Below are 22,648 nucleotides of genomic sequence, written 5' to 3' on the forward strand. Positions count from 1 at the left end.
GTTCTTACTTTTGTTTTATCTATTTGACACACATTTTTTGGCATTGCATAATTCGTTAGCTAAACAGCTGCATCTTATTTGGTAGTTTTTATAATGATATTACTGACTTGGTGTTAGATGGTAAGTACTTGGTGTTGGATGGTAAGTACTTGGTGTTAGACGGTAAGTACTTGGTGTTGGATGGTAAGTACTTGGTGTTAGATGGTATTTATTTGGTGTTAGATGGTAAGTACATTTATGTTGGATGGTAAGTACTTGGTGTTAGATGGTATTTACTTGGTGTTAGATGGTAAGTACATTTATGTTGGATGGTAAGTACTTGGTGTTAGATGGTATTTACTTGGTGTTAGATGGTAAGTACATTTATGTTGGATGGTAAGTACTTGGTGTTGGATGGTAAGTACTTGGTGTTGGATGGTGAGTACTTGGTGTATATGGTAAGTACTTGGTATTAGATGGTAAGTACTTGGTGTTGGATGGTAAGTACTTGGTGTTGGATGGTAAGTACTTGGGGTTGGATGGTAAGTACTTGGTGTTGGATGGTAAGTACTTGGTATTGGATGGTAAGTACTTGGTGTTGGATGATAAGTACTTGGTATTGGATGGTAAGTACTTGGGGTTGGTGTCACGATGTTAGTAACCGTACTCCTCCGAAACGGTTCGACCGATTTTTATGAATTTTTTTATACATATTGGGTAGGTCTGAGAATAGAACAACATCTACTTTTCATACCCTTAAGTGATAAAGGTTGCCCACCCTAATTTTTTTTTCTCATTTTTTGCACGAAAATTATTGTTTTCTTTAATGTGGCATTAAAAAATACATACAACTAGTAATAATTCACTAAGCAAAACAACGTTTGCTGGGTCAGCTAGTATTAGTATAAGACTAATTCACCTATTTTCTAATCATAATTCATTTTGTTATAACTTTTTAGTATCGCTCACTACTTGTATCAAATTAATTATTTATCGCATATAGAGTAAATAGTTAGCTAAGTTAAAACTCATAAAAAGTGAAAGTTAGTCTAATACGAAATGCTTGTCTCAAATTTAAAGCATGCTTCAACAGAGTACTCATGACGTGTATTGCATAAATATTTTTAACTAAAATATTATACAGACAATCCAGAATGGATAGGGCCAATAACATGGCCTTGAGAAAGCCCTGAACATACTATGTGGAAAACTATTAAGTACTCCTATTGACGAATTATTTTGTAAGGAAACGCAGGAAAAATATCAAATTGCTTTATTATGTTGTGAACTTAACCTAAATTAACAGGTTATTCATAAATTAGTTACTTAATTAATAATACTACTATTGTCAAACGCTATTTACACATCTACTTATTACTTACAATTTTGTGTCCCATAACTTTTATCAAAAATATCATATGAAATAATACTGTGTCAGTATTCAAAATAGGAAGATTTATTATCACAAGACATAATATATTAAAACCTTAAATAATTAAATAAATTACGCTGTCATACATGACTGGCTTTAAAACATGATTTATTATCACACATTCGAAGCCATCCTTGAAATATTATTAACAGTTAAATATGCGTAAGATTCCTTTCAACCAGGACGTAAAATGGAACTTAATTTAAACGACAGGACTGCTACATCTTCTGTCCTTACTATGCAGTTTCCATGAAGCCAAAGATTGTGTAGACTTCACCTCATCAGGTGACAGAGGTCTTCCTCTAAACTCATTCTCAATGTCCTGAAGCGTCCTATCTTTAGTTTCTGGCAAGAAGAAGTAAGCTACCACCAGACAATACCCAACTACAGCAGCATAAATACAATACGCTCCATGTATTCCCAGGGTACCGAAGAAGAATGGTACAGTTTTGACTGTTATAAACAGATTGGATGAAAGGAACAGAACACTAATACCACCAGCTAAGCTCCTATATTCTAGAGGGAACACTTCTCCAGCTATGATGAAAGGCAACGGTACAGTTCCAGTTGCGATCGTGAACATGTGGATGTGGATAAGAGCTACTCCAACTCCTGGATGGTCAAGGAAAGGCGGTAAAGTGCCTTGCCCCTTAAAGTAAGTATAAGCAGCTGTAGCCAAGAAAGAAATTATATTAACAATCACGGTTGAAAACAACATCGTTCTTCTATTAATCTTCTTTATAACCAAGACTGCTAACGCATTTGAAATAATTCTCTGACTGTCCAAGGTAATGATCAAAAGAGCTGTATTAAATTCTGTGCCTATAATATTATGAACAATGTCTGTTGTATATGCGGCTAATATATTAGCACCAGCCCACTGGCCTAAAGTGTAAATGTGCATCATTAAAAAAATAGGTTTGTAAAACTCTTTCTTCTTTATAGTGGCACTGAAGTATACGACACCACTTTTTATTCTTTTACCAAGAGACTGAGATATATTAGCTTCCTCTTTAGATTCTCTAACTATAACGCTAGCTTCTATCATTTTCTGTAACTCTTCTTCTTCGTCCTCATTCCTAAGCCACCGGAAGACTTGCTTACACTCTTCGTATCTACCTTGATCTGCTAACCAGCTAGGAGATTCCGGTGAGTAAATGATAATTATGAGATCGACAAAAGCTATACAGCCACACACAAGAGCAGTCGTTTGCCAATGCATGAACGATCCCATAGTGTGGACTGTAAGCACTCCGGTTGCTATACATAAAGATATCATTGTTAAAAATGCTCCTCGGTTTTGAGGGCTTGTATATTCTCCGATGAGGACGGGTCCGAGAGAAGCGCTGATGCCCATAGCCATGCCCTGGAGGAACCGCGCGACGAGTAAGACAGGGACACTTTTCGCCAGGATGATGGAGAACCAGCCGACGAGGAGCGGCGTGACGCTCACAATGTTGGCAGTCCTCCTGCCGTAGTTAGCCATGATGGGGGGGACGATAAAGTTCCCCGCCACGAGTGCAAATCCAATGATAGAAGCTGAAAAAAACCAGTTACAACTTGAATGACTTGTTATCGGATAAATAGATAGACTGAACAAGGATTAGATATCGATAATTTCTAAGATAATGAATCGGCTTAACTATCTTTATTGCCAAATTTAGTGTTTCATTAAGTTGCCTAAATAACTATATTGCAATATACAAGGTCTTCATAGTTTATAGGGGGTGTTATCTCTATATCTTTAAGGTCAGGGGGTCTTTTAAAAGTGATGGGAAGATGTCTTACCAATCCATGATCCGGATGTATCATCTATGGGTATGATGGAGTCTGGTTGTCTAAGCTGCGGCAGGAGTATAGCATTGAAGCCCATGACGAGGCCGTGAGCCGCCATGTTCAGGCACACGCCAAATGTCACGAAGCACTGGAATATGATCAAAGAACTGTATTAGTTGAAGTTAAAAGTCATTATTACGTCTGAATGTTGCCTGAAAGTTGAATGATGATTCGACAATAAGTCAATATCAGTTTTTATTGAATGCAAAGGAGAAGATTATTTTGTAGCGTCAAATTTTTTTTTCCTTCTCTGTATATTTTTTCAACTCATTTATTTTTGCCAATTTAACATTTTCCGTTATTTAACGGTCCAAAAACTGTATAATGACTAAAAAAATATTTAATTCTTTATTTAGTTTATAGAATACGTGTGGATACATTTATGTATATATACATGTATGGATATATTTTTATCAGGGTCTAAGTCCTCATTCAAAGATACAATTAAGCATGACTGGATTAGTTTCCTAGATATCATATCCTAAGTCTTGGTGTTAGATCATTTTTATCATTGATACGTCTTAATGACTTAGATGTATACAATGATATCGAATTAGCACCTTCAAGGCCATTCAAATAACTATCCAACAATAATAATAACGATCCTCACGCAGGCACCTGTTACTTTTTTTCAAAGTAATATTTACTTTCTTAGCTATTATCCAAAGCCACTGACAATCGTTGAGGGAAAAAATCACGAGTAAACCTGGATTCCAAATACCGCCAATCCGCAGTGTGTTGACGTGGTCATCAAAGCTCAAACCTTCCCTATACAGGAAGGGCCCTGAGCCCAGCAGTGGGACGTAGGTGGCTGGTATAATTGTTATTTTACAAAAAATATGAATGTTCCAAACAGTGGCTACAAAAAACGTAATCAAGTAAAGAGAGCAACTCTTTAATTTGTTTGTCTCTCTTTCATTGACATCATAATGTACGTAACATTGACATCATAACGTAAGATATGGCATTGCTGGTGATGGCTATCTGACCTATCTGTCTATTGATAAATATACTCACTGATGGTCTGATATAAGCTATCATGCCACACGTTTAATCACAATATCCGGCTGATTATGTCATTGTATCCTTGTAGTTTTGATGCCTACTGTTTTTGTAGAGTTTTTCAATTGCTTGTGACATTTTAACACCCATGAAACAATAAAATGTGAGCCGGTTTCATTGACTTTATTCCAATTAATTTTATTATTTTTAAATTACTCCTGCACTAAGTATTATTTTGCGAGGGATTTAAAAAAAACAAGTCACGTGCACAAGACACTCAGACTCAGATCAAGCCTTCGTAGATCACACAAATGCTTGACCTACGCGTGGATGGAACCCGCGAAACGTGCACAGTGGATTTGCACGATGGTTACCTTTATCACTCGGTTATCCGTGCAGTCGTTGGTTATTGAAAAGACTATCCTTTTCTTAAAATGATTCTGTAAACTTTCTGAAATTGACAACTGTCTAACTAAGACAGCGGTTCATAAGATAATGGGTAGTGACGGACGGGCAGAAAGTGCTTCAGTAATTGGCATACATTTTGGGTACAAAACTCAAAGAATAATGTAAACTATTCAATATTTAAGTATCTCAAATAATCCTAAATCGTTGTCTAATTTCATTGCAATTCCATTTAATTAGCTTAGTAAATCTACCGTACACATTCAGTCAGCATAGTAAATAGTTCTAGAATTTATTTTGAGCTGAAATAAGCTAATATAATTGATTACTTTCAGAAGATTTCCACAATGTCAATATATTTCGGTCTGCACAGGAAACCAGCGTAGAATTCCTAAATAGTTTGAGTCTTGACGATTGATGCGCGTGATTTCAGCACATGATGGTATGAATGAATCAGTACTTATATAATTAGTATATTATTAGACGAGTGTAGGGTTCCGTAGTACGTACGCCGTAAACGTGACGGAACATTTGTCTCCTTGCCATAAACATTTGTCACGATTCCAATAAAATATTATATCATAGTAAGGCCTTAGCCGTAGTTTACTCAGTCGTTCTGAATGATATAAATACATTTACGTTAACGTCCAGGTAATTTAGCATTGTTCCTCGAAGAACTCCATCCTACTATCTTACCTATATTATAATCGCGAAAAATTGTAGGAATGGATGTTTGTTCCTCTTTCACGCAAAAAAACACTGAACGAATTTAGACGAAACTTACACGGATAGTTTAAAGCCAGGATTGACACATGGGATAGTTTTTATCCCGATTTTATATTCCCGTGGGATCATTCTTGATGTGTGGCGCGCGGGCCCGCGGTCACCTAAATAATTTCAGACAAATGGCAATCCTTGAAGTCCGGTATTTCTGTTTCAAAGTATTTTTGAGGTAAACACCTCAAAAATACTTTGAAAATTACAGGTAATGTTTTGAGGTGTTTACAGGTTTAACTATATGAAGTAACAATTTGACTGTTTAACCATTTAGTTATGGTACTCTATTCTCGCGTTAATATTTGGCACCGGCACCGAACCTGTGGTCTTTTGTATGCTTTTCACATGGTAATGTATGCAGCTTGTAAAATTACTCTAAATATAACCTCGTCACACGGCAATCTTCACGGTACTTGTCAATCTTTGAGAAAGCAAAAGAAAATGACTGTATGATAAAATATATAACGTTAAATTATTGCGTTGGGAGGCTTTGATCGGATTTATATGGACAAGGTTGTAGATTTGAACTCAAATATCCAGAGGTCTTTTTTAATACTTTTTATACATACGTACGTGTACGTAATAGCACTCCTCCTCAACGGCTCGAAAGTTTAGTTTAGTAGTCGATTCGACTATTTTCAATTTTGAATATTTTTAGGGGCAGATTCGCCCGAGACAAAAGATTACAAAATTTTGGTGTACCGGATTCGCGGGACCCCTTTTTTTTAATACTTACTTCCCCAGTTAGTGAAAATCGTGGAATTAAAAATACATTAAGAACTTTATGCCTTCGGAATTAACAAACGTGGTGTTTTTTTATATGGGAAGTTTAAGAAGAACACTTTTCCAAACGCTCTAAATAAAACCAGTACACCCTTGATATTAAAATGTACAACGTTACAAATCATTATTGTTCTATGTCAAGAATATCTACTTGACACACGCTGTACTAGGCGTTCCCAGCAAAGGGCTTTAGACGTTGTATGAGACAGATAGTGCTCTATACTACAGATAGCCGCATCTCACTCGTACAACGGCATCAGTTGTGTTATTAAGCTTCTGATACAGGCATTGACCATGTGTATAGGTTACATTGACGTGTACATTAATGTAAAAAATATGTATTTACCTTTGAATAACATCAAGTATGGCCATAGGTTTTGCTAATATGTTAAAGTTCAAACACACATGTGAATTAATGTTTTAAATTCAACTTTAGTGCTTTGTAATAGAGCTTACTTTTGAATTCAAAACGTTGGTGTAATAGGGTACACTGTTTATGATATTGGTTAGTTACGCTAATGATTGTTTTGCGTGCATTATGATGTAATTTACGGCTGTGATTATTTACTAGGATACATAGGTAGCCGTTTTATTTGAAAAATAATGAATCAAGTTTTGAGATTAACCGTAGGATATTGAGTGCCAAAATATTCTTATCCAGGAATCAAGTTATTAGCAAGGGATGATGGCATTTTAAGGAAGGAAGAAACACATTTTTTTTGAGATATCGATTAACACATACATATTGAAATAGCGAAGTTTTATGGTTAACCGTGACTTCATTTATTTTTGAAAAAAATATAATATCATTATCTATACTTCTATACTAATATATAAAGCTGAAGAGTTTGTTTGTTTGTTTGTTTGAACGCCCTAATCTGAGGAACTACTGGTCCGAATTGAAAAATTATTTTTGTGTTGAAAAGACCATTTATCAAGGAAGGCTATAGGCTATATAACATCACGCTGCGACTAATAAGAGCGAAGATACAATAGAAAATGTGGAAAAAACGGGGAAAATTCTAACCACGTGGACGAAGTCGCGGGGAACAGCTAGTATAAGATATAAGAAATGAAGTCAAAAGTTTTTATTTCAAGTAAGCCGTTCCTCAGCCACTTTTAAAACGTTACTATAACTACTTCCTGTGCACTAAGCTTTGATTATATAAAATATCCCGATTATCATCACCATCTACAGCCTTGGTCCTCCCACTGCTGGGCACAGGCCCTTCTTTGATTCCCTATCTTCAATATCATCATGAAGACCGCTTAGGAAGACTGATAGTCAAACTTCAGACATTGTGTACAAGAAGAAAAACAAATAGTTGTTTTAATATCAAAAAAACAAATGTTTCCTAAGTACTTGATAGGCATTTTATCATTCGCAAAAGATTTTCACAATCTTATCTTTACGAGAAAAAAGATGGTAGTAGTCCTACTATCTTCATAAACAGCTGATTATATAAAATATCATATTATACAAAAATACGTGACGTGAATTGTATAATATGTATAATGTTATGTAAAACTTGCAAATAAACCTCTACATGGACGTAAGTTAAACATTTTTGTGCTCGAATAACCGAGTGGTTGAGGTCATCACACCGAAGTTATGTGTCGCGGGTTCGATCCCCGTGTAGAAAAAGAGTTTGTATGATCCACGAATGCTTGTCTTAAATCCCCCTGTGGCTCTAAGATTAGTTTTGTCAAGGATTAAATAATCGAACACCTAATTATTTTTTTCAAACAAGATTTTTAGCTTTCTTTTTTATTCCTTGGGATGAATGATTTCAACGATAAGAGCCTTAACTGGAGAGGATCTCTGTTGTTTTACAGCCAAATCCCTACCACCATACAACTCCAGCATCTGATTACTTTCCAAAATTGCAATTGCGAACAAATATTGCCATAATTATAAATTCTATACTTACATCAAAAATATTTCCTCATGTAACGGGTTAGTTACATCACTATGTGATGTGCTTTTTGCATGATACTGAGAAAAACCAGTCAAGGATACTTGACTCAGTTCTAAAACTTTACTAGCTGTTGACCGCGACTGCGTCCCTGAGGAATTCTGTCACAGAGCGCGGTGGTTGCCCTCCAACCTCCATTAAAATCTTAATACCCAAAAACCAGTGCCTACACATATTATAGTACTTCAAGTATACCATATTTAAACCAAATTTCAAAGCCGTAGTCCGTTCCAAAAAATGTCTGACCCCAGTTACCTACGTCATTTTTTAGGCTCCGTACCAAATTTCATTACAATCGGTTCAGTAGTTTTGCCGTGATAGCAAGACAGAGATACTATCGCATTTATAATATTAAGTATTTATACGTAAATTATGACCTTGGCAGTACAAAAAGTATATGTATTGATGATCACTTTAAGTTTTGTTTCTCGTCTACATATTTCAAGGCCGATAATTAAAGACATTTGATTAAAACACTGCACTATTATTTAGGTTTAATAGCTTTAATAAAAAACATATTAAATGAGACATAAGGAAAATTGCTTGAAGATACGAATAATTTATTACCGTTCGGAGTAAGCGTCTTTAATACATGATACCCCTTTTTATGACACTTTGGAACCGTGCAACTAGAGTCAGTAATGTAACGTTTTAAAAGTGCCTGAGAAACGGCCTATTTGAAATAAAAACTTTTTGTTTATTTTTTTGATTGATGATTATTACTTGTCTAAAAATATCACACAAGTGTGCAAGGGTATTGAAATCGTCTTTTCCTTGGTTAGATGCAAAAAGAGATTTTATCTAAAGGTATGGTTATCTATCCCGCTGGTCAAAAATGATGTCCAAACTAATTCTGTCAAAATAATAAAACTTATGAATTCTAATATTTAAAACTTCCAGAATGTGTCAATAATTTCAGCCAGCCATTTTATTATTACTTAATCCCACAGCTGGACACAGGCCTCTTCTCATGCATAGAAGGATTGACCGACACCATACTAGATCAATGCCGACCAATATAAATTACAATATTCGATCAAAATACAAGGTTTTTTTGAGCATGACGTCCTTCACCGTTTGCTAAAAGTTTTATAATTAAAGAAAGGACATATAACTTTAAAAACATCACATGGGTACTTGTTTTATAATAAAAGACTTCCGCACCAAGGAGTTTAATCCTTGTACCGCTGCATAAACATTCAAGTCACATCACAGTTAAAGACACCTAGACTCAGGGCCCCGATTCTGCTATTTTACAATGGTCGATGAATGAGTGGCAATTGGATTAAATTTGAAATTATTCCTATTCTTTTAAGCTATTTGTCCATGCCTACTATAATTGCAACTTAATTGTATTGACCTTGAGTATATCGTCCCTTACTGAATTTACAAATATTGTGTAGAAAAATGCTTAAGAGGATACGAAAATTGTAATTTTAAGCCAAATTTCATTCATTCATCGGCCACTGTAAATAACAGAATTAGGGCCCAGGACAAGCGTTTGTAAATTACACAAATGCTTGTCCAAAGCTACTGCATTTAAATAAAACTTGTTTTACAAAAATCTAAATTAGTATAAAATATAATTAAATTATCTCACCTGCTTCTTGAACGGCGTTATCCATCCCTTATTTTTCGCCATTTTTGTTCGAATCACATTAGTTAACACTTGTACGTCCTGCGTGGAGGTCAACACTACTATGCGATCCACTCGAGCACATTATCACTGATACCTTTGATAACATTTATTTTATATTCTTAAGTTTTTTGATACGGAACGCACGTGGTTGTGCTGGCATGCTTGTATTTGAGCAAGGTTTTTGTTTATCTGTTGGGGTTTATTGTCTTAATGAAGTAATAAAAAAACGACTACTGCAGTAAGGAATTTAATCCTTGTGTTGCGGGGGATAAATGTCAAATACTCAAGTCACATGCACAAAACATTTGGCGCGGCATGAAAAACGCATTTGTAAGATCACACACGTCGTGGAGTACGAAACCGTGCTATCTTAAAGTGGGTTTGTCGTGGTGTCTTTTATTACAGGGTCATCCAGTACATTACAAACTCACTACCCAGCTTTTACATAACTCGGTTCTTTGTGATGAAAATGTATTATTGTAATCAGGTCGTTTGGTATTGTTTGAAAGATTAATTTTTTTATGTATACATAAGTAAACTGGCAGTCATCATACAGATGAAATTGACTTGCAATATCTGCGTCTGGGTATCAATATGGTCAGGGCAGAAAAATAGGCATCAACAATAACGAAAACAAGTTGACGTAAATTACTCTTAAGTACCAAAATTGCTCTTTAACAAGATACGTGATTAAATTTAATGTCACCCCAACGAAACAAATAATAAAAAGCTATTTCACTACTTCTAAGAGATCCCACACCCAGAATTGATCCTAATGAGTTACAATTAAAATCATTTAGAGAAATCTTAATTAATATTGTCTGTTAGGTACATTTGATGACTCTATCTGAGGACTGGACACGAGGAAATCTAATACTAGACAAATGATCACGAGGGCATCCATTGCGTCTGCGCATAACTTTGACTAATATTATGACTGCGTTAATTTTAGATTTAGTCTCTATCTATACCAGTACAAAGTAAAGATTTTAAGCTTCTGTACATGACAAACTTATCTTTATTTAAGCTTCTATTCTTTTATCTTCTTTCTTTTATTTTCATTAATCTTTTTTGTCTTTACTTTCGTATTAGAGTTTGAAGTTATCTTACTTGTCAGGAAGTACTTACTGATCCGATCGAATCGAATCTTTATCAATAGGAAACAAAGTTATTTGTGGGTGTCATACATAGGCTGTATATTGAATTAACCCAAAAATTCCGCCTAAAGAGAATGGGTACAATTTAGCTAGTCAAATTTATAAGTACACTAGCTGTTGCCCGCGACTTCGTCCCCGTGGGTAGAAGATATAAGTTATGATTTATATCTGCCCTGTTTTTTTCACCTTTTCCATTGTATCTTCGCTCCTTTTGGTCGCAGCGTGATGGTTTATAGCCTAAAGCCTTCCTCGATTAATGGTCTATTCAACACAAAAATATTTTTTCAATTTGGACCAGCAGTTCCTGGGATTAGCGCGTTCAAATAAGCAAACAAACAAACTCTTCAGCTTTATATATTAGTATCGATATGTTAAAGACTAAGAAAAAAAGGCCCTGCAAATTGAATGTCTTACTATTGAATCAGTAAGAAGCCAGGGACCGGGATAGCTGAAATTAATGTAGGGAGGTTTTTGTATATCAGTGCTTTAGAGCTAAGCACAACAAAATCAGTTAGGTACTTAATATGTATAAGGTAGTATGACTTAAATGAACATGAATTAAATTGCTTCAAATATAGATGAGGACAGCTTTTGCTTGATTAAATATCTGCTATGAATATTTTGCAAGGAGAAACATATATGTTATATTATTGCTCGCTAGGATAATAATTATTTAACTTATAATGCAGGTATATATTACTTGCGAAATAAAGGACCTTGGAATTCCTTTATTCAAGGGTCAGGGGTCAAGAAACAAACAAATTCAAATGTTTTTCTGAATAAATATTATGACGTCATCTTCAGCACTTCTCCAGTATTTAAATTGCATATGTATAAGAAAAAAATCGAAAATTATTTATTAAAATTTTTATAAACGATAATACTCTCGTCAATAAAAGGCATTTTCAAAGTTTTAATATATTTTTAATACAGAAGGCAAGAGTATACGTAATAGAAGAAAAATAAATCTTTGTTTAATTTCTAACCGCCATAGAATAATACTATAGCACCATTACCATTACACACATTGCTATATGTTTGTGTCAATTATATTTTTATAAGGTATTATATATTTAAGATCCAGTTTAAACAAAATTCATGCTCTTGCCCATCTAAAATGTAATTGTACTCCAGTGCAGCAGCGATTTAAGCCAGTAAGAGTCCATCCCCACAACATTAACGACCCATAATTTATGTCACGGATTAAAAAGATATGATGAGACAAACAAAGCAATATGGGGAGATTTCACAATTACGCCCGGTTAAAGTTGTCTCACGCAATAACTTCCAGATAAATAAAAACCTTACTCAAATATTCACCACAGTATATTCGGTACTTAATATTTATTAGTACCTAAAAAAGACTTCCGAGATGTCCATTCAGGGAAAAATACACTTCACAAAGTTAGAGCCAAAAAAATGTCACTACCGCATCAAAATTTTCCACTTAGCGAGTAAGACCGAAAATTTCCTAAAACGACTGTATAAATTTTAACATTCACGCACATATCTCTAGAATTAATTCAAATATTTTGAACAAATAAACACTGTCTTATACGGAATTTTTTGGACAACTTTAGGTTAGGTGGGTCAACCACCACACTTTGTTAGGAACTAAGCATTGACTGTGTACTTCACGATCGTAATTTTGCAAAATGTATATTTAGAATAGTTCGTGGCAAAATGCCATTTGACTGTTTTGAAACGGTTTGAAGATAGCTTCACATTTGTTTATATTTACAGTAAGTGGAACTAAACTAGAGTTAGCTGTGTAAACAATGTGTGATGTCTCATTACATATGAAACGAGCTGACAAATACCATGAACTAACCGCCATATCTATATCTATACTCTATACTAATATGTAAAGCTGAAGAGTTTTTTTGTTTGTTTGAACGCGCTAATCTCAAGCACTAGGGGTTCAAATGGAAAAATTCTTTTTGTGTTGAATATACCATTTATCGGGAGGTTATACACTATATACCGTCACGCTGCAACTAATAGGAGCGAAGATACAATGGAAAATGTGCCAAAAACGGGGAACAATATTCATCTTCGAGGGCTTCCGTTCAAAAATTCTAACTTATATCTTCTAACTACGCGGACGAAGTCGGGGGCAACAGCTAGTCTTTAAATATTTTTATTAAAACGGAATACAGAAGCGATAATGCAGATACATTTTAAGTCCGGACTAGTTTAGGAACAGGTTTTAGAAGATAATGACTATGTTACATATTTTGTATTCAAATGACACAAAAAAAACTATTCAATTATGTCATTCATGTACCAATGAAATACCAAAACGGAAGTTGTAACGAAATATGCAGCGATAGGAGAACACTTTTTTTTGTAATTGAAAAATTAACAGTTCAATCTGTTCATAATAATCTGTTTAATAATGATAATATTTATGTCATAAAATCAAACTGTAAGTAGTTATTTTTCTTTTATTTTAATGAATCCATTTACTTACCAAGTGCAGTCACACGTGCATTTATATCTTACAATCTAAACTAACAAACAAGTTTGTCTGTTTGTTTGACCGAGTTAATCTAAGGACCTACTGGTCAGTTTTAAAGTTTTTTTTCAGTGTTACAAATTCATCAGGAATAATGAACAACTGATAAACCGACTTGTGTACTTTTCAATACACTCATATTGTAGACATATTAAACCCAGACTCATAACACAAACAATGGTGCTGGGTGGGAATCGAACCCACAACCTCCGGTAAAGTACCTCTAACCACTTGTCTAACAGGCCAGTCATTATGAATTACTAGTGGTATTAATATTATTTATATCCATAATAACAACAATGCACTTTTATGGATAGATAAGTTTATTTATGTGTATTAAGTGGATATAATTTCACCTCTGAGTGACGTTTCAGATTAGATAAAGATGGCTGAACGCGACCTGTCAACGTCAATGCTGTCTGTCATCCATCATCGATGAGGGCCCCAATTCTGTTATTTTCCAATTTCCATTCATTCATCGGCCATTGTAAATAGCAGAATCGGAGAACAGGATTGGATTATCAATTAGATTTATAAGTTTGTTGTTTTAAAAAAAACGACTCCTTGTGTCTGAAGGAGAAAGAGTCTAAGAGTCTGAAACTAACTATTTCCTCCCCCGAGGGAACGGGTGTCCATGAGCATTCCCCGCCTTGCCGTGCCGAACTTGAACACGGATCGCTAACAAAATGAACTCATAGATACCCAAACGTAAACGTCTATCTATCTCTCTCTTTCCACCCTAAAATAACAGAGATAGCATAAGACTTGCAAGCTTACAGTGTAAATATTCAATGAAACATTTAATTAAGTCGTAACACTATTAATTTTCAAACACCAATACAGATTTAAACACATTTGCTAGTCTAGCGGATGTTATTAGCCTGTTACAAACAATACAGCCTTACTATATAGGCTTCCCGCACTGACTAGCTCGGGTATTGAACGGGCGACCCCTGCCCCGCCACCCGCTCCCGTACCGTGCCCTACAACGCACTCAGCCTGTAGACGTGTTCAATTTTTCCAACCGCTAATTCTCACGTAACGCTCAAATAGGTATCTACAATGAATTAGATTGGTTGACAAACTGTATTCTCCAATCTCCATCGTTGAGTTATCGCTTAAATGTGAGTAGTTAAATGTAGCTAGTTTCTGTTACATTTCTCCTAGTAATAACGCTGAGGAAATAAACAAATGTATTGAATAAACAGGTCAAAGTCAAGTCACTTTTCTGAAAGGAATATTTTCTCGTATATTTGAAGTCACAACCCCTGGCGGGCAATTCAAAACTTACATTTTAGGGTTGATTAACCAAAGGCAAAAACAGTAAGCTTATTTTCAATTTCCGTCTGTGAGCACACTCTACATCACGAACTGCTAGACCGTTGAAATCTTCAAGATGTAATTCAGTAGTCTAAATATAGAGTGACCAATTTTGTTACTTTTAGGCTATTTGTAGAGAACCTCATACGGTTTCAAATGATGTAACATTGCCATTGTGACAACAAGATTTATGAGAGCCATTGTAAAACTAACATAATTATTTATATAAGTATCCACGTGCCGACTCATACTATTACTGAAGCAAAGGGAAAAGTAATAATATTGTTTAAGAAAAAAATCGACTTCAATTAAAAATTACCTTCTAATCCAAACTAGAACGTTTGAAACGTTAGAACGTTACAAAGAGCATCTAAAGTCCACCCTGTGACACCGCTTCTTAAGCGCTCGATCAAGGGGTGGAGAAGAAACGGCTCTAGAAACTAAAGTGCACGCTACCTCTCATTTTACAAAACAAATATTCAAATTAGATTACCAAGTTACCGCACCAAGATAAGTGACCGCTTCCTTTCCAATTAATTTCTTGACTTTTAACAGGATATACATTAAGACGTTTTTGACAGTTAGATCCTACAGTCGACTGGCCTGTTGGTCTAGTAACTTAAGGCCAAGTACTTACCATCCAACACCAAGTACTTACCATCCAACACCAAGTACTTACCGTCCGACACCAAGTACTTACCATCCAACACCAAGTATTTACCATCCGACACCAAGTACTTGCCATCCGACCCCAAGTACTTCCCATCCAACACCAAGTACTTACCATCCAACACCAAGTACTTACCATCCAACCCCAAGTACTTACCATCCAACCCCAAGTACTTACCATCCAATGCGCATAAAAATAGTAAATACATTTTGATACTAGATGGCTTTGTGTGAAAGTTGTGAGATATTATCGTGTGATTCAAAGCTTAAATGCACAAGCCCCTATGGCTGTGTGACTCTATTTTATACATTTCACAAATGTAAATCAATCATAATTAATTAAAAGATAATAAACCACGTCAGTGCTCTTTGGAGCGATAAATTAGTAAGATTTATTTTGTTGTGATCATTTACAATAATAATTTAGTTTTAATTTGAGACATCGAGGTTTTGCGGCCACTCTAAGTGAGATAATTCCAGTTGTGGAAGACAGACGCGGCTCCATTCAGTGTTGCATTTCGGTCCTATCACCATTGTCTTAAAGTACTCTTAGAAAGGGACGACGCTATCACGTGTAGTGCGCTGTCACGTTCCCACAACTGCTATAATATTATTTTAAGATGTGGAAATGCGTTACCAGTACGTAATTATTAGTATATTTCAAAAATGGGTTTCGCACTTTATAAATTGAAAATTATGTCCATTTTATGCGGGAGTTTTTACATTATATTCTAATCATATTAAGTCAGAGTTAATTATCCAAATACACATAATTTTCATTCTAAAACCAGTTGACCGGTGATGACGTAGATTACTTCAGTTTATATAAACGCAAAGTTTTATAAATCTTGTCATAATATAATGTGGGTTTGTTACAGTGCAGGATGTTGAGAAAATGGACTCACCATTATTAAGACAGGTTAGTAAACGTATATTTAAAGTTAATTTAAATAATCGTATCAAGTAGACTGTACTAGGTTTTTTTTAAGCCCCGACGCAAAAAGACGTTTGTTATAAATTTGACGTTTCTCTGACTCTCTGTGGCGTCATAGCTCCTTCTTTTCTTTTTAAGGTAAATTATTTATGTGTTCTTGTTTGATAAAAATCGGTCTGAAATTAAAAAGTTGTGCGGGGGGGGGGAAGTTATTGCTGTCCGGATTTCTTTTTTCTTTTTCACAAATTGGAAATAAATCCCATGAAAGAACGGTTTATGAAAGCTTACAGCTTCACACCATACAGCTATTGTCTCGTGAATGAACTCAAGTGAAATGGTTTGTAGAGGTCAAATAGACTGTCTAGTGATCTAGCATTTTTTATTAACAACTCAAACACTAAGGACTTGGATCCTTGTGTCAAGGGGAGTTTAACAAACGTATTTCATTAAACTATGCGTTGGCTTTAGATTATCTAGGGGGAAATTTATGGGTGAAGCTTAATGCGAGCTTTGGATCAAATCTATATTAATATAATATAAAGTTAAATTATAAGAGTCTGTAACGTTGTTGGTGTCTTTGAGTCTGTAACTTTAATGTTATAATGGGACTTAGCCCGCCACACATGCCCGTCATTGCAACTAATGTAAGTCAGAAATTACAATGAAACCAACGAAAACCACCGAAAATCTTGAGTACGATGTGTCCTAGGGGAAACTCAATTAATTGCCTTGGAACCGCAACGGAATTAATCAGAAATAGTAAAAAGGAGGAGTAAGAAAATTATTCCACTTCCCTCCATAGCAAGCGGGTGAAAAAGAAGAAGAAATGATGTTTAATGTTTGTGCAAGCCCTACGATAAAGCTTTAAAGATTAGCACTTCAGTTTAGGTTAAGTCAGCAAGAGTCTTACTCTTCCAAGGCGGGGTACCCAAGTACCAAGTAACCCGCCATAGCGCGTTCACACTATATTTTGGCTTAACATCAGGATCACCACTTAAAGTAAAGTGCTTCTTATTACAGTAATTCGATCTAAACATTATTTAGAAAAAAAATTCAACAAGCTTGTAGCAAGGTTCTGTCGCATGCTCTACATTGTATGAAAATATCTGCTCGAATTTAATGAATAATATCCTCATATAAACACCGAGATTATTGTTAGATTGAGGTATAATGACATCGAACAATCAATAATTGCTTCAATTATAACAGACTGTTATCCTAGAATGCCTAATTAGGTTACATTGTTGCAAGATTACTTTGTTATTTTTTCTTGGAAGAGAGACATTGCTGACGGAGCAAGAAAAAAAATTGGTAGTTGATCGTTAATCGTTAATGGTTTGCTTCAATAAAGAACTCTCAAATCTATAGAAATGACATTTCGTTTCGATAAGTCATGTGACTTTGACCTGCCATCTTCATACATTCATGTTTTCTATTTAAGTTCATGATTGAAGACATATCTTGACTAGAAGGTTTAAACTGGCATGTCAAAGTCACGTCACTTGCCGAAAAGGAAAATCACTTTCACACTACTATTTAATAGTGAGAATATCGTGGCTAAGCTATAACTACACAAGGAATCGATCACAGGTTAAGCTGGCGCGGTTAGTCCGTAAATGAGTGACCATCTTTGTCATAACGAGGTCACCCGTGTTTCGGAAGGCACGTTACAGGTAGTCAGAAGCTTGAAAGTCTGACAACCTATCTAACTAAGGGGTATCGTGCTGATTCGTGCTACCCAGGTAACTAGGTTCAGAGAAGGTCAAATAATCAGTCGCTCCTTGTAAATCAATGGAACTAATCTAAATCCGGTTAGATTGGAAGCCGACCCCAACATAGTTGGGAAAAGGCTAGGCCAACGACTACTATATACTTGTCACTTTAATAGTTCCATTCTATTACGAAACAACGACATTCTAAATGATCTCTGGTGTGATGCCCAATTACTTCGTATTCCAGACATGGACCATGTCAGCTGTGCTGATCAACATGTTTGGGCAGGGCATGGTGCTCAGCTACACGTCCAGTCTCCTGCCAGGCCTCAACCACCCAGACTCACCCATCAAAATTGATCTAAATACAGGATCATGGCTCGGTGAGTAATCGGTAAAGTCGTTTTTTAAGGAAAACGAATGAACAACATCGTTTTATTGACAGAACATCCCAAGACTTATCCCAACGACAATAAATACGTCTAAAAGAAACCTTCGATTTAGCCAGCAATAGCAATCATCATTAACATCATCCACAGATTTTGTCCTCCCCTTTATCGTTACATTTCTGCAGTCTTGTGTTTACCTCATCCAGACTCGACAAGACCTTAACTACGTCATCGACTCATCTTGCTACCATGCCAGCTTGCACTAGCAATACAAAACACAAATGTTGTATAATTAATACTTAGACTTCGCCGCCGAGGTCCATTGCGTACTAAGAACGGTAGTCTCATAATCCAACCACGACCCCCTCCAGCTTAAACTTGGTGACCGTTGCTAACGTAGTAAATACTTTTATCTCTACCCTGTCTGAAGGCTTTTTAGTAAGGCTAACTAAAAAAAAACATAATAAAAAATAAATTTGCGTGTTCTTATATGAACGCCATAAAAAAATTAGGTAAATTAAACAATGACAAGTTAAAATTATGACATCAGACAATTAAAACTATAATTATTTATGTCTCTAATTATTATTCATATCTAATCTACGAGTAGTAATTATACGTAACCTAAATGAATATTTTTATAAAACCTAATCTGTATAGCATAGTGACGAAGATTAGCAAAAAAATGGGAGATGTAAGACTAGAATGCTCCAAGGACAACAGCATCCATGTTCTCATTCCATCAAAAAAAACAAATCAGTAGATTGATTCTACAATTGTGACCTCGTAGCATATTCTATATTAACATAATTCGATAAATATACGGGGAGCACTGTGCAAATCTAGTACGTAGGCACCCCAGCAACAAATACTATCATATCTCTCAATCTTGAACTCACAAATTAGACGCGATATAAAACAAAACACATTTACATAATCTTATCATTTTATATCATCATCTTATACTCATAAAATAAAACACTATTACATAATATATAAATTTTACTTTATATTTCCAGGGTCCATCGTTGGTGTGTCTGGCATCCCCGGTTTCCTGCTGTCCTCAGTCCTCATGGATCGACTTGGAAGGAAAGCAACTCACTTCATCATAGTATTACCGGGAGTAGTCGGCTGGTTGCTCATATACTTCGCGAACAACGTCAAAGCCATCATGATCGGCAGGTTCCTTGGCGGGCTGAGCAGCTTGGGCACCGTTTCTCTGGGGGCAGTCGTCATAGGAGAATACACATGCCCCAAGTACAGGGGAGTGTTTCTTTACCTCAAAAATGCCGCGGTGTGCCTCGGAGCTATGTTTACTCACATTATAAGCCGCTTTCTTCATTGGAGGACTATCACCTTAGTTGGCCTGATCCCTATGCTCATCGCCCTCACCATAATCTACACATGGCCCGAAAGCCCTGCGTGGCTGATCTCCAGAAAACAGTACGACAGGAGTAAGGAAGCATTCCTCTGGCTGCGAGGAGATAGTGAAGCTTCTAAAAAAGAATTAGCCGAAACAATCAATGCCCAAAAAGAAAGGATGCGCACAGCAAATCGAAAAATAACTTTGTCGTTCTTGATCAAAGACTTTTTTAGAAAATTTACACGTAAGGATTTTGTAAAACCGCTCAATATAATGATACTAGCAGCGCTTGTGCTGGAAATGAGTGGGAGGCATGTGTTCCCGGCATACGCTCCTCTGATCATGGCGGCGATCACCGGAGAATCTACACAATCATTCTACTACACTTTAGCATTAGACTTAATTATCACAGTGGCTTCCCTTTTTGCATCTATCTTAGTCAAACTGATGAGTAGACGAAAACTTCTTTTTACAACCGGATTTTCAGCTTTTGGGGTACTTACGTTGGTATGCTTGAATTTGTTTTTGACTTCGCAAGACATTATAGCTAATCGTCCGTTAACATCTGTTTCTATGTTAGTAGTTTACTTTATTTTCGCTAACTTGGGTTGTGCTCCTATTCCTCTAGCATTGGCTGGGGAAGTTTTCCCCTTAGCCCATAGAGGGGTGGGGTCAGCTGTAACAGGATTATGGATATCTGTTTGTCTGATAATAGGGTTAAAGTCCACGCCACACCTGATTGTCAGCATCTCAGTGTCCGGTTTTTTTGCAGTTTATGGCCTAGTCATGGGAACCTCGCTTGTCATCCTGTATTTTGTAATGCCCGAGACGAAAGATAAAACTTTGCAAGAAATTGAGAATTTCTTTAATCACGGGACTTTTACTGTATTAGATATAGTTGAGGAAGCGGAGGAACTGGAAATGATTCGGAAATGAGACTGAACGGGATAATGCATGTCTTTTATTAATGAAGTTGTAAATAGTGTAGTTAAATTAATTGCTGTGATTTGTCGATGTAATAAAGTCTCTGTTGGTAATAAATTCTCTTCATTGTTTATCTGTGGTCAGTTGTATATTTCGCCAATAATACATCCGACCAAAGGGATGAAGACAACAAGAAATACCGACCAAATTAAGAGCCTACTCTCTTTGAAGTCGTTTAAAAGTTGAAGAAGTAAAATTTCTTTGTTTTGACATTTATAGTAAGTGTGTGGCATTAAGGTTTTTAATGGATGGAAAAAATAAATACTACTTATAAGAAAAACTAGTTTATTCTTTCTATGCCCTTCATTCAGAACAAGAACAAAGAATAAGGATGACACCGCTGGTGATTGCAGAGTGCACCGATAATTTCAGATAAAATATAATAGTCATCGTCGTACACTGATTCTTCCTAGGACTCAAAATGCTACCAGACACTTTAAACGAGTTGGACTAACAATTCTACATTCCGTTTTATAGGAGAAGAGACTATAATTCACAAAAACAAACATCTACCACAGTATTATTAACTTGCAATGGTCGCGTACTCTTGATGATTTGTTGCTATAGTTGCAATAGAAACACACCATCTATAGAATGTTCAATGGTCGAACTATTACAGCCCTTGAGACACAGCCTGGTGACAGATTGACGGAATAAAAAACAACGGATCCTTAGAGCACATTTTAGATGTCGCGAGAAAAATCGTGTAAGTTGTAATACATAGCCGGCGATTATATACCACGGTAGATACCCGAGCTGGACGGCTGCACAATGTATTGTAACTGGTACTTCTTGCACCGTCTAAATGGGCCCTTAGTTATAGGATATCGCTTTTAAATTACCCTTTCCGTACGAAACTTGAACTTTTGAGCTACAGTTACCGAGGTGTAACTACAAAGGCATCACTGATAGTATCGTGTGAACATAGAGATTTTAGTTCAATTTAAAAACACTCAACAACTGCATAAATGTCGTGAGAATCTTTTAGACAATTAACTGAAAGTACGACGTTTGGATCATAAATTGTTTTATTCGTAACAATGTAAATGATGGATTTAATAAATATGTTTGAGGACGAATTTGACTGGTATATTATGTAGCGGTTAGTGACCCTGGTTCCTACGTAAGTTACCTACATATTTTTGGAGTTCCGTACCGCTCCGTTAAACACAAACTTGGTACATAGATAGGTTATAACTTGGACTAAATCATAGGATGGTTTTTTTCCTGTGATCACTGAGTTGGACATGGGAGTTCTTTCGCTATGACTAGTTTCCTCGGATTGGTTGTTTGGTTTGAAATTGTAAGCATTACATACAGGTTAGGCAGGGAGATGGATACTACACTGGAGATTAAAAATAAACACTAATATTTTTTATGGAAAATATAGGGACTTCTACGGAAGCGTATATAATCTTTGTGTGGTTTCACAAACATTCAAATCACTTGATGCTTGAACTGAATCAAGGTGCCCTAGACTCAGAACAAGCATTAGTGCGGTTTGTGGTACCCAATCACTTTATTTATCGCCCAACAAATTTATAACCTTTAATATCCAATATTTTTTTAAATTACTAATGGAGGACGGACGAAAAGACAGGCTGACGGACTGAGCTTATTAATAGGGATCAGTTGTCCAAACACAATGAAAAAAAATACGGGTTCCACCCGTATGAAAACCTTATACAATTAAATAAAACGAATAATTATTATAATATGAACAGACATACGAAACAGAACAAATCATAGTAGCATAGTTATCATTATCATTTT

The 22,648-nt window shown here is 35.7% G+C and overlaps 2 protein-coding genes across 8 annotated transcripts; one reads left to right on the forward strand and one right to left on the reverse strand.

Moving 5' to 3' along the window:
* Positions 1 to 1,237: 1,237 nt before the first annotated feature.
* Positions 1,238 to 12,587, reverse strand: LOC113495818 (facilitated trehalose transporter Tret1-like). Of its 6 annotated transcripts, none has more exons than XM_026874782.1 (4): positions 12,341 to 12,587; positions 9,791 to 9,923; positions 3,200 to 3,335; positions 1,238 to 2,950 (listed from the first exon to the last, which is right to left on the reverse strand). In XM_026874782.1, exons 2-4 carry the CDS (start codon positions 9,830 to 9,832, stop codon positions 1,614 to 1,616), a joined length of 1,515 nt encoding a protein of 504 aa, XP_026730583.1. In that variant the 5' UTR covers positions 9,833 to 9,923; positions 12,341 to 12,587; the 3' UTR covers positions 1,238 to 1,613. The 6 variants fall into 6 exon arrangements, with proteins under 6 accessions (XP_026730583.1, XP_026730580.1, XP_026730581.1 ...); XM_026874779.1 differs by having other exon boundaries at positions 9,791 to 10,018; XM_026874780.1 differs by having other exon boundaries at positions 9,791 to 10,018; positions 12,307 to 12,587.
* Positions 12,588 to 16,172: 3,585 nt separating this feature from the next.
* LOC113496260 (facilitated trehalose transporter Tret1-like) lies at positions 16,173 to 22,576 on the forward strand. 2 transcript variants are annotated; one of them, XM_026875435.1, is made up of 3 exons: positions 16,173 to 16,412; positions 18,387 to 18,522; positions 19,548 to 22,576. In XM_026875435.1, the coding sequence occupies exons 1-3, from the start codon at positions 16,389 to 16,391 to the stop codon at positions 20,825 to 20,827; spliced, it is 1,440 nt and encodes a 479-aa protein (XP_026731236.1). In that variant the 5' UTR covers positions 16,173 to 16,388; the 3' UTR covers positions 20,828 to 22,576. The 2 variants fall into 2 exon arrangements, with proteins under 2 accessions (XP_026731236.1, XP_026731235.1); XM_026875434.1 differs by lacking the exon at positions 16,173 to 16,412 and having other exon boundaries at positions 18,264 to 18,522.
* Positions 22,577 to 22,648: the final 72 nt, after the last annotated feature.

The sequence above is a fragment of the Trichoplusia ni genome, chromosome 7, assembly GCF_003590095.1.
Source record: "Trichoplusia ni isolate ovarian cell line Hi5 chromosome 7, tn1, whole genome shotgun sequence".
Lineage (NCBI taxonomy): Eukaryota > Metazoa > Arthropoda > Insecta > Lepidoptera > Noctuidae > Trichoplusia > Trichoplusia ni.

Bases quoted from the DNA above. Each gene is read 5' to 3' on its own strand.
- LOC113495818 (XM_026874782.1), bottom strand. From the start codon at position 9,832: ATGGCGAAAAATAAGGGATGGATAACGCCGTTCAAGAAGCAG. The intron at 3,336-9,790 runs GTGAGATAATTT...ATCATATTCCAG, and splicing joins TAACGCCGTTCAAGAAGCAG to TGCTTCGTGACATTTGGCGT. The intron at 2,951-3,199 runs GTAAGACATCTT...GGTTTTTTTCAG, and splicing joins TACATCCGGATCATGGATTG to CTTCTATCATTGGATTTGCA.
- LOC113496260 (XM_026875434.1), top strand. From the start codon at position 18,348: ATGATCTCTGGTGTGATGCCCAATTACTTCGTATTCCAGACATGGACC. The intron at 18,523-19,547 runs GTGAGTAATCGG...TTATATTTCCAG, and splicing joins AAATACAGGATCATGGCTCG to GGTCCATCGTTGGTGTGTCT.